The following is a 10981-nucleotide window of genomic DNA, read 5'->3' as shown; positions in this document are numbered from 1 at the left end:
GACTAAATCCTGTAGCTCTGTTTTCAGTCCTCTACCAGCCTGGCCTTCTCCTGACTCCTAGCATCCTCTCAAATTATTCCCCAGAGCCTGTTGACCCCTCTCAAAAGGCTACTTTCCCTGCCACTCTGCCCCCACCTTTTCCAGGCAGCCTTCCTTGCAGTATTTCAGAGATTGCATGTTGTCCCTAATTGCTTCCCAAAAGCCCTGTCACCCTTGTTCATGTCCCAAATAGCCTGTTCTTGGGCACAGCTCACAGCACATGCTGACAGGTGGCTAGAGAGGAGATCCTAGTACCCGACTCTTTCCCTTTGTGTGTGTGTCTTTCTGGATATGGAATCTAGGGACTCCTGCATGCTAGGGAAGCATTCTACCACTGAGCTACATCCTTAGGCCTTAAAAAAAAAAAAAAATAGAGACAGGGTCTTGCCAAGTTGCCCAGGCTGGCCTTGAACTTGTGGTCTCTCCCACCTTAGCCTTCAAAGTAGCTAGGATTACAGGTTTTTGTCAACACACCTGGCTGATTCTCCCTTTTCACATCCACCCCAGTCCCCATTCTCGATTCAGGAGCTGATTCAGTCAGGCCTGCCTAAGAGGGCAGTTAAATGCAACTTTTCTGGATTCTGCCACTTAGCTCCCATCTCTATCTTGCCTGGGTGGAAGAAGGCAGGCAGGGGGTACATCAATTCACAGACTTTGGGCAGAGTGAATGTCAAATGCACTTTACTGGGCCCCTCGGCCTTCAAATGCTGTCCTCATGGAGCCTAGGGCACCCCCTCCCCAGCAGCTCCAGCTGTACAGGAAGTGGGGTAGGTGGAGAGAATACATGTGAATAGCTCACTCCCCTCCTCTGAAGAGTTCTGGGTGATGCTGAGACCACAGCCTCTTCCCTTTCCCCGTGAAGCTTCCACCCCACCCACATCAGTCAGACCTTTCTCAGGGTCGGAAGCGGGATGCCGAGGCCTTCAGCACAGGAAGGTGGCTTCAAATCAGCTACTTGTTCCCGTTTAAAATGGGGCAAGAAGCTGTGTGCAGAACTATCCTGGGGCAGTGGTAGGGTAGAAGGGATAGCAGCCTGATCTGGGATGGGAAGGCCTTGGGAGCCAGACTCTTTCCTTCAGGCTTGAGGCCCAGGCTTGGTTTCACAGAAGATAGCAGGTGGCTAAGTGTAAAGTTCAGCCAGATGAAACTGGAGTGGGTAATGGATGACCAGGTGGGGCAGCTGGTTCAACTGGCTGCTGTGCCCTGAGCCCCAGTCACCAGTCGCGCTCTGCTGGTTCTCGGTAGGGTAGGCCTAAGAGTGTGAAGACGTCCTTCTCAGTGGGTGTAGGTAGCACTCGGCCAGGAGCCATCTTGACACCTTGAGTGTTCCGGACCACAGCTGTGCTGAGGGCATGTTCTGAAAGGCTCATGCCCTTAGTCTTGGCCAGAGCCCGCATGGATCGGTTGAAGTGAGCAGAGCCAGTGAAGTAGAGCAGGGCGCAGGCAAACTCACTGTAGGGAACCACGATAATGTCTAGTCGTCGGTGTCGCCGCCCTGGCCCTGGGAGCTGGCATACACCCAGGTACTTCTGCTGCTGGCCGTTCTCCTCCTTGCTCACCAAGTCGTCTGTGAGGAACCCTGGCACAATACAGGGTATGGCTGAGAGGGCTAGGAGCCAGACCCCACTTTGCCCATCTTCCCAGGTCTCTCCTAGTTCTCCGAGTTCTCTATTCCCACCTCACTGGATTCTGCCCTGAGGGACCCTGCCCACTCTGGGCCAATCTCTTGATTTGTGAAATGGGGTGCCAATTCTGCCCATCTCTCCCAGTGACACAGAAATATCAGATGAGACTTGAGTCTCTGGGTGCTGCTGACCCATGTTTCATCTCCTCCTTGAGAGGACATGGTTACAGGTGAGGTGGGGGTCTTTCAAGTCTCTTTTCCCTGCTTCCCTGCCCCCTGCTCACCAGAGATGCTTATACCTTGCTGCCGAAGGCTGTCAAGGAGACGACTGAAGATGCCCTGGTGGGACCGGCCATCTGGGTGAGTGATGAGCACATCCACATCACCACAGGTCGTCTTCCCCCGGCGGTAAGAGCCACATGCCACACACAGCAGCCCAGGGCTGAAGGCCTGGGCTGACACCCGAACCTGGACAAGAGCAGGGAGGGAGGAAGGTAGTCCTCAAGCCCTCTAGAGCCCCTCCCCCAAGGCAGCAGAGGGCCTTCTGTGATTCAGGGTCCACACTATGCCCCAAGCCTGCTGCCAGGCTGAGGGAATTCCCCCCTGGGGCACTGCTGTTCTTCAGCTGGCACTGGGCCAGGGAGAACCATCCCACATGGGAGATAAGCCCAAGGAGAGAAGACACTGGCTCCACCTCTGTGGGAGGGCACCCATCATCCCTCGGCACCTCTTTAAGAGCAGAGGGACACTTTGTCTCAAACCTGACCCAACCCACACCCACATGCCCTGGTCTACAAAATTCTGCTTAGAATAAGGGGACAAGTGCCTGGAAGCCAGATGCCAAGTCTTGGCAGGCCTAGGTGTCCATGGATTTGGAGCTAAAACAGTTAGTTGGGGTTTGAGGCCTGAGCAGGCGGCTGGCAGTGAGCCCTAGGCCCAGGCCTGAAAGAAAATGGAACACGGAAATATAACTGCACCTGTGGGAAATGAAAGCAAAGAAGGGCCAATATGAGCCCATGACTACATCCCTTCCTAGAGTAGGGAGATGAGACAGAGGGGACTGTCAGTAGAAGGATCATCCCTCACTAAGGAGAAATAAACGCATTAGCCTCTACCCAGAGACACTGAAGCCTTTCATATGCAGATGCATTCCCGCCTCCATTCCAGGACACAGATTTCTGGGGCCCTGGATACCTACAGCCAGGACACCTCAATTCCCCTGACAGGCTGGGCTCTGCTAATCTCCTCAGGCCCTTTTTGGCTTCCCAGGAGAAGGGGAGGAGAAGACCCAGATGAGTAATCCCATCAAAACCTCTAAGCCTGGAGCCCTAAAAGGGGGCACAGGGAGCCAGGTGGGAAGCCTCTTCTGTTCTAACAGCTGAAGGCTGGTGGCTGGCTGGGGCATTCTCTGTGCCCAGACACCGTGGCTGAGTGACGGTGTCATCACTAACACTGAGGCCTGGTGACAGGAGTACAAAGGGGCCTTTCCATAGACCCTCTAGCCTGGAGTGGAGCTGGAGGATGATTTCTATCAAGCTAGACCAGTTTCCCCAGAGTGCTATCCATTAGGATTCTTGACCAAAGCGAGCAAATCTTGCCTACAACCCCTAATCCTGATGCTAGCTGAAGAAATGACACATCTATTCCTGTCTCTCTCTACTCTTGATTTTACACAAACTTTATAAAACATAGTCTCTAATGTAGCTCTAAACCAAACCCTTATCTTGACCAAACTTTATTTCTTGGACAACTATAAATCTTAATCCTCCTCTTAATCAAGGCCTATCCTTAACTCATTTTTTTTCTTTTTTGTTGGTACTGGGGATTGAGCCCAGGGGCACTCTATCACTGAGCTACATCCCTAGCCCTTTTTATTTTTTATTTTCTGACAGACTCTCCCTAAATTATTGAGGTTGCCCTCAAACTTGTGACCTGCCTGACTTAGCCTCCCAAATAGCTGGGATTATAGGCAGATACCACTGCACCTTATTTAAACCAATTTTATTGGAGCTTTCTTCTAATCCCACACCTACTCCTACTAGTACTATGCTCCTATACCAACCCTAACCCAATGCTGACAAGACTTGTATGGGCTTCAGAGGGTCCACACATCTAGAAAAAACTTCACACATGTATATATTTGGGAAGACACAGTTCAGTTCTCATCAGGTTCTCAAAAGAAGTTAGTGAACCAAAAAGAATTAAGAGGCTAGGACTATAGCTCAGTGGTAGGGTGCTTGCCTAGCATGTGGGTGGGGCACTGGGTTCAATTCTCATTGAACCATATAAATAAATAAATAAAATAAAGGTCCATCAACAACTAAAAATATATATTAAAAAAAGAAAAAAAAAGCATTATGAAAGGCTAGGGTTGTGGCTCAGTGGTAGAGCACTTGCCTGGCATGTGTGAGGCACTGGGTTCAATGAATCCTCAACACCACATAGAAATAAATAAACAAAATTAAAGGTATTGTGTCCATCCACAAAAAAAAAGCACTAAGAAGCTGGGCACAGGGGCACACGCCTGTAATCTCAGCAGCTTGGGAGACTGAAGCAGCAGGATCGCAGGTTCAAAGCTAGCCTCAGCAATTTAGCGAGGCTGTAAGCAACCTAGCAAAACCCTGTCTCAAAATAAAAAATAAAAAGGGCTGGGAATTTGGTTCAGTGGTTAAGCACCCTTGGGTTCAATCCATGGTATTAAAAAAAAAAAAAAAAAAAAAAGCATTAAGAACCTCTGGCCCTGGGCTGGGGTTGTAGCTCAGTGGTAGAGTGCTCGCCTAAAGATGTTGTATCCAACTACAACTAAAAAATAAATATTAAAAAAATGTTGGGGCTGGGGTTGTAGTTCAGCGGTAGAGCATCTGCCTAGCATGTGCAGGGCCCTGGGTTCAAATCTCAGCACCACATAAAAATAAATGAATAAAGGTATTGTGTCCAGTTCAAACTAAAAAACTATTAAAAAAAGGAAACACTTATAAAAATGAAAAATTAGAAACACCCCAAAGATCCAACAAAATGGGCTTTGTTAAATAAATTATTTTAAAAAAATGTTTTAAAAAAAGAACCTCTGCCCTGTCCCACTCTACCCTAGCTCTGTTCAAACTCCAACATCCTTGAATAACTGGACCCATAACAAGCCTCTACTCTAGCTCTAATGTTACCCAGTGCTCACACTAATACTGGGAGCTCTCTCCCAAGCTCCCTCTGGGCCTGCAGCTTCAGTCTCAACTTGCTCTTCCCCCAGCCTCTGGAGATCCATGGCTTCCTCTGCCTGTTGGGCTCCACAGCTGAGAGATCAAAGATTTTTGGCTTTAAGCCAGAACCTTATAGCAGGGCCTGGCTCTCTTCACTGCTCTGGGACACCTGCTTACTGTCTGCTCAATCTCTGCAGCCTCCTCTCTGGGCATTCGTTGCAGGAAGTCATCATAATGTTTTAGGCCAATGGCCTGCTGGGCAGTCAGGGAGGCCAGGCTGCGTATGTCTTCCAGATTCCGGAAACCCTGGAAAAAAGCAACCAGAAGGAAAGCTATGAGGATCCAGGACCAATGAAGTGGTGGGAACAAGCAGACACAGGAGGTTTCTATTGCCCCAGATTCCATTCAAGGCCTGAGAGAGGACCAACCTCAGGTGTGGGAGGGTCTGTACTCATGGGACCTGGGAAAGTTAGGGACCTAGAAGACATGCCATAATCCAGAGATGCTAATTCATGGCACCACTGGTCTGGGGATGGGCCTGGGCCTCTTCAGTGTAACCAATGCCCCCAGATAATTCTGGGCATGGCTAGATTTGGGATCTACTCTTCTAGGAACATTTCCTCTGAACGTCCTGAATTCTCAGGAAGACACGTGCTATTCTGGGGGACAGAGAAATATACTTCTTGTTCCTACCAACACCACAAGGATACCAAGCCTCATGGCTGTTCTAGAAGCCAGGAGATGGACTTATTTGAGAACTGATGCCTTTGAGAAGTTACCTCCCTATAGTCTAGGTTCATTCTCGTCAGCATACAGGGTAGCAGAATGGTACCCAGGTCACCCCTGGTAACAAGGCAAAGGGACTTATAAGGTCAGAATTCTGAAACATGGCAATACTAAAATGGCAGCTGAGCCATGGTTTGACCTGATGGTACCACATCTGGGCAGTCTTGGTCCCAGCTCCCCAGATGTTGGAAAAGAGTTCCAAGACAGGCACGCTGTCACTGATGTGGTCCAGTTTCCGCAGATGCCCACTCTCCAGGATCTCCATGATTTTCTCAGCCATCCGCTTCCCAATCCCAGGGATGCTGCAGGCCTCCTAGAGGAGGATGGGGACAGAGGTAAGGAAGAAGACTGAGAAAGCAGCTAGGGAGAACCAGGGGTAGGTTAAAGTAGACTCCTTTAGTAGATGTCTGCTGAAAAGTCAGCCAGGCAAATGTGTGGCTGTGGAAAGCCTGGGCACAGGGCTGGGGATGTGGCTCAAGCGGTAGCGCGCTCGCCTGGCATGCAAGTGGCCCAGGTTCGATCCTCAGCACCACATACAAAGAAAGATGTTGTGTCTGCCAAAAACTTGAAAATAAATATTAAAAAATTAAAAAAAAAAGAAAGCCTGGGCACAGTTGAAGATGAGAAGTTTGGATGGAATATGAGCTGGGTAACTTGTCTTTAAGTTCCCAGAGGAATAGAGACCAATGATAAGAAGTGGCGAATAATGATAGGACTAGTCACCACCACCACCATCATCATCGTGGCAATAGTGAGAGCCAACATGTACTGAGTGCTTACTGTATATCATTTCTGTGCACCAGGGACCATCTCATTTCCTCCTCGTAAGAGCACCATGAATGAGTTGCTATTATTAATCCCTTTTTATTGTTGAGAAAACTGGTGCTTGGAAGTTTAAGTAACTTGCCTATTGTCACACAGTTAGTAACCCTGGTCTGTTAGGCTCCAGAGTCTAGAATTTTGTTTTAAACTTTTTAATATGCAGAAAACTTAAAAACAGAGAGGACACTGTATTGAACCCCCAAGCACCAATCACCTCCTTCAACAATTCTCAAGATTAATTTTTTGCTAATCTGCTTTCACTTCCCATTTTGTTTCTTTGTGAAAGTCTCTCAAACATAAAATCTTAACCATTAAGCCTGATGTCCCGGCCAACACTACCCTACCTCCAAAGTACCTGGTAGGAGCTAACAGGCTTGTGGAAGCTCTTGAGGGCATTGATGGCTTTGGCATAACCCAGAGCCCTCCACTTATCTCCCTGGACGCTGTAGGCTTTGGCCAGCACTTCCAGCTTCTCTGTGATGTGTGGGTTGTGGTTGGTCATCTTCTGGCTTGAGGGCTGTGCACAGACCCACTTATCCAGGGCCTCTGGGACTGGGCCAGGCTCGCCATCTCCCTCAGGTGGGGTTGGGTAACGGCCGCTGATCAGAGCTTCCAGATCAGCTGTGCTAACCTGGGGCCCTTCCCCATCACTGGTTTCATCATCGGAGCTGGGCTTGAAGTAGGGAAGAAGAGTTAATAAATTCTTTCCTTCCGTGAGGAGGACACCTCAAAAGTGGGAGTTGTCTTTGCATGTGTGGGTGTCTCCTTCTCAGACCCAACATTGAGGCTGGGGCTTCTGCATCAAGCTTAGGTCTCCTTTAGCACTGGGACATGTACTATGTGGCTTCCCTTTCCCAGTGTCCAGCCCTGGGCTTCTGAGTAGTATGTGCTAAATCAAGACAGACTTACTGTCTCAGGGGCCTGGTACCTTCTGATGTTCCCCACTTCTATGATCAGATACCCAGGGGGCTAGGAGGCTCCTCACCTGGACTTGGGAGCTTGGTGCCTCTTCTGCCTTTTGGGGAGGAGATACAGCTCTGGTAGGAGGAGGCAGAGGAGAAAGGGCTGTCCTAGGCAGAATCCCATGAGTGCCAGGAGGAGCAGAAGAGTCTTGGTCCACTTTGCTGGGCTGTGGTTGATCCACATACCTGGGGGATGATGACAGGAGGTTAAGACACCCAAAGGCTCATCCTATTTCCATCCCCAATCCTTCTCTATTTTGAAACCTTAGTTTTCTAATGTGTCTAATTTTAAAAGTAGGGCTGGGGGTGCAGGTAGAGGGCTTGCCTAGGATATGCAAGGCCCTGAGTTCCATCCACAGTATCACAAAATAAATGAGAAAATAGTCATCTGGAATAGCTCAAGAATAGACTCAAGATGCTGCCAGAAAACATTTGAGGAACCAGCCCACCTGTTGGGGATGAAGATGCTAAATCCAGCTGTGTCCACCAGTCTTCTCTCCTGTAGGCAGGAGCTCAGCCAGGTTGACTTTACCAGTTGAGCACCTGGGGGCAGTCGGGGCAGTCTGAGGAGGCGGAGGGCCCTCTCACAGTCCATGCCTTCATCTACCACAATGTGAGTGACCCCTGGGGTCTGGGCAGAGCATATCTGGCCACCATGCTGAACAATCTGCTTCTCAAAGAGTTCTGCCCGGGCTCGTCCAATGCCAGTGGACACAACGTGAGCCCGCAGGGAGCTCAGCCACTCTGTGGGAGGGACAGTTAGATGCCCATTATCAAAATTTTTAGATATGATCACAATGACATGTTTGCAGTCCTCTCTGCCTAAAACAATCATTTTCCTTCCATCCACACAGTCTGCCTTCTGGGGATTCTACCTTATAAGCATACAGCCAACTTCCTCATAGGCAATCACTGGAATATAAGGGGTGAGAATTTTTATTTATCCTGTTTTCTGGTGTAACAAAGAACAATGTCTGGCACATTGTATGTAGCCTATAAATATTTGTTAAATAAAAGAGTAAATAAATGCCTTATCCCTCCCTACTTTGAACTGCAGTTCAGAGTCACTTTATCATTTATTCTTTCAACAAAGCATGTTTCTTCTATTGTTTCTTGCCCTCACAGTCTAGCAGATCTGATTCCTGCTCCCACTCCCCATAAAGCCTCTGCCATCTTTCTGTCAATAGGGCCCCAAACAACTTACAAGCCTGAGGCTAAGTTGCTCAGGGCCTTGCTAAATTGCTGAGGCTGGCCTCAAACTTGTGATGATGTTTATGCCTTAGCACTCCTAGCATCAAGGGGAATTTCTGTCTGCAGTTGGGGCAGCCTCCTGGAGAGTAAAGAATTCTACCAGTCATTTCCTGAGGGATTAGGGAGTATATTCTGACTGATGAAGGTCTTAGGTGGGGAAGAAGGGAAACAGAAAGCTGCCTATCAAAGATGTGTGACTTCGGGGCTTGGTGGCCCAGGACTGTAATCCCAGAGGCTGGGGAGGCTATGACTGGAGGATAGTGGGTTCAAAGCCAGCTTCAGCAATGACAAAGCACTAAGCAATTCAGTGAGACCCATCGCTTAAAAAAAAAAAAAAATGGGCTGGAGATGTGGCTCAGATGAGTGCCCCTGAGTTCAATCCCCAGTACCCAAATTAAAAAAAAAAAAGAAAAGATATGGCTAATCCAAGTCAGGTACAAAGACCTGAAGGTCCTAGATAGCTTGCCTCAGTTCTGATACCTGATTCTGGACAGGAACAAAGTAGGGCCAAACAATGGGAAGGCCAAGGGTTCAAGTGCATGAGAGTTCTGCTCACCTCCTGCTTCTTCTCCCTCTTCCCTCTTGGGAATCTTTGTCAATGCTTTTGATGATGGATTGACATGACTTTTCTTTCTCTTGGGAAATGCCTTCAAGATGCCCCTGGGGTCCATTGAAGTATGGCTGGATCCTTTCTGTTTAAGGGTTGGTCAGGGCAGACGTCATGTAGAAATCCAAAACTGAGTTCTCCCAACCCATTTGCATATAGAGATGGAGCCTCTATCAACCAGACCTTGAGGGCAGCAGCCCAGTTTCCAGGGATCTCAGAAAACTCAATCAAACTTCAGTGGTTTAGCTAGCTCTACACTCACGGGTTGTTTAGTCTGGCATTGGGGGAAGCGAGGGGAACACAGGGACTATTGAGGTTATTTTTGAGAGGTAGGAAATTATAGCAGTCCTCAAAGGAGTTGCACTGAAGATTCAGCAGTCTGCCCGTGCTGCATCCCACTTCCAAAGTGTTTTACCAAAAAGACACCAAGGTAGGGAAATGAACTATTTAGGAAGGTCTTCTTCATCTCCTCAAAGGAGTAGAGACGGAAGGACACCTGCCCGTAAACCCCACATAGCTACCTCTCAAGGGTACAACTGAAGAGGAAAACCTGGGAGGGTGGTTTGGGGGGCGCCGGGAACAGCCTGCACCTGCCTGCGGCGCAGGACTCTCAGGATGGGGCGGGTGGGGGGGGTGAGTCCCGCAGCTGCGGGGAAAGAGGGCACTGCCATAGCAGGTGTGCGGCGCTCTCCGGGACTGGGGGAATCTCGGTCTCACAGCTGGGGATGGAGAAGACTCAGGCAGGTGTGGTGCACCTGCCGCGTGCACAGCTGGCACGGGCCAGGGATTCCCAGCTGGGAGCCAGGGGAGAGACCTCCACCGGGCCAGACCTAAGAGTCCTTCTCAATGTGGGATCAACTCTGGATCTTGGAGAGTCACCGGGCGAGAAGGAATAAACTACTTACCAGAGGAGCCAATGAGAGTGGACGAAGTGGGTAAGAGGGAAGGGCAAATGCCCAGAATTCCATCCGGGTCAGCAGGAAGTGACCCTCGGCGGAACAGTTGCCATGGCAGCGTCCGTGCGCGTGGCTGGGCGGAGGGAAGATGGCGGTGACTGGCTGGTTAGAGAGTCTGCGGGCGGCAGAGAAGACAGCGCTGCTGCAAGATGGTAACTCGAGGCGCCCGCGAGCTCCCTCGTCCTCACCGCTAGGGTCCAGCCTTCCGCGCTGGTGTCCCCGGGGAAGGGCCTCGGCCGGCAGAGCTGGAAGCGCAGCGGTCGTCTGCTAGGCCAGTTCCCGTTTTGGCAGAAGAGGAAATTGAGGCCCAGAGACGACGGGACTGGAACCCACGTCTCTGGGCGCCTCATAGGTTTCCCTACACCATCTCGCCCCGCTCGGAGTTTTGTTGCTAATACATAATAATTCCTTTCCCATTCGTTATCTCATTTGCTGCTCACTGATGTGCCAGGATTCTGATAATTTTCTACTCTGTTTTACAGACGAGGAAACAGAAATCCTGGAAAGTTTTAGATCAGCCTCAGCTTCCCCAGCGAATCAGTGGTACAACTGATCTTGACCTGGGCTCCCATGAACCTCAGTCTGGGGATTCGGTTGCCAGTGGCAGCCTGGTGTCATGAAGAAGAGGGAGACCTGGGTTCTAGTTGGACTCTGCCATTAATTCTAGGGCTGTGCAGCAGGCCACTTTTCTTGTTTGGATCTCGCTTTCCTCATCTGTAAAATGAAGTAGATGGGCCACC

The 10981-nt window shown here is 49.7% G+C and overlaps 2 protein-coding genes across 9 annotated transcripts in view; one reads left to right on the top strand and one right to left on the bottom strand.

Moving 5' to 3' along the window:
- Positions 1-703: 703 nt before the first annotated feature.
- Positions 704-10323, bottom strand: Poll (DNA polymerase lambda). Of its 3 annotated transcripts, none has more exons than XM_005333658.5 (9): positions 10191-10323; positions 9235-9370; positions 7877-8171; positions 7451-7613; positions 6821-7138; positions 5783-5956; positions 5035-5163; positions 1963-2131; positions 704-1618 (listed from the first exon to the last, which is right to left on the bottom strand). In XM_005333658.5, exons 1-9 carry the CDS (start codon positions 10251-10253, stop codon positions 1254-1256), a joined length of 1812 nt encoding a protein of 603 aa, XP_005333715.2. In that variant the 5' UTR covers positions 10254-10323; the 3' UTR covers positions 704-1253. The 3 variants fall into 3 exon arrangements, with proteins under 3 accessions (XP_005333715.2, XP_077878430.1, XP_021587555.1); XM_078022304.1 differs by having other exon boundaries at positions 704-1606; XM_021731880.3 differs by lacking the exon at positions 6821-7138.
- Dpcd (deleted in primary ciliary dyskinesia homolog (mouse)) overlaps positions 10247-10981 on the top strand; it is a 33154-nt gene continuing 32419 nt past the window's right edge. For 5 of the 6 annotated variants that reach the window (XR_013426505.1, XR_013426498.1, XM_078022538.1 and 2 more), the window contains exon 1: positions 10249-10393. Coding sequence is in view for 4 of the 6 variants with exons in the window: in XM_078022538.1 (XP_077878664.1) it covers positions 10330-10393 (64 nt within the window). In the remaining 2 variants the exon portion in view is untranslated. Of the gene's footprint in view, positions 10394-10981 lie in introns of all 6 variants that reach the window. The other variant, XM_078022581.1, reaches the window with a different exon arrangement.

Source organism: Ictidomys tridecemlineatus, chromosome 1 (genome assembly GCF_052094955.1).
Source record: "Ictidomys tridecemlineatus isolate mIctTri1 chromosome 1, mIctTri1.hap1, whole genome shotgun sequence".
Lineage (NCBI taxonomy): Eukaryota > Metazoa > Chordata > Mammalia > Rodentia > Sciuridae > Ictidomys > Ictidomys tridecemlineatus.
The sequence above is the reverse complement of the archived record's forward strand: the minus strand, read 5'-3'. Positions and strand labels throughout refer to the sequence as shown.

Coding starts and splice junctions, on each gene's coding strand:
- Poll (XM_005333658.5), bottom strand. CDS start 10,253: ATGGAATTCTGGGCATTTGCCCTTCCCTCTTACCCACTTCGTCCACTC. Junction 9,371..10,190: donor CACTCTCATTGGCTCCTCTG/GTAAGTAGTTTA, acceptor ACCCTTAAACAG/AAAGGATCCAGCCATACTTC. Junction 5,164..5,782: donor CCCAGATGTGGTACCATCAG/GTCAAACCATGG, acceptor GCTTTTTTCCAG/GGTTTCCGGAATCTGGAAGA.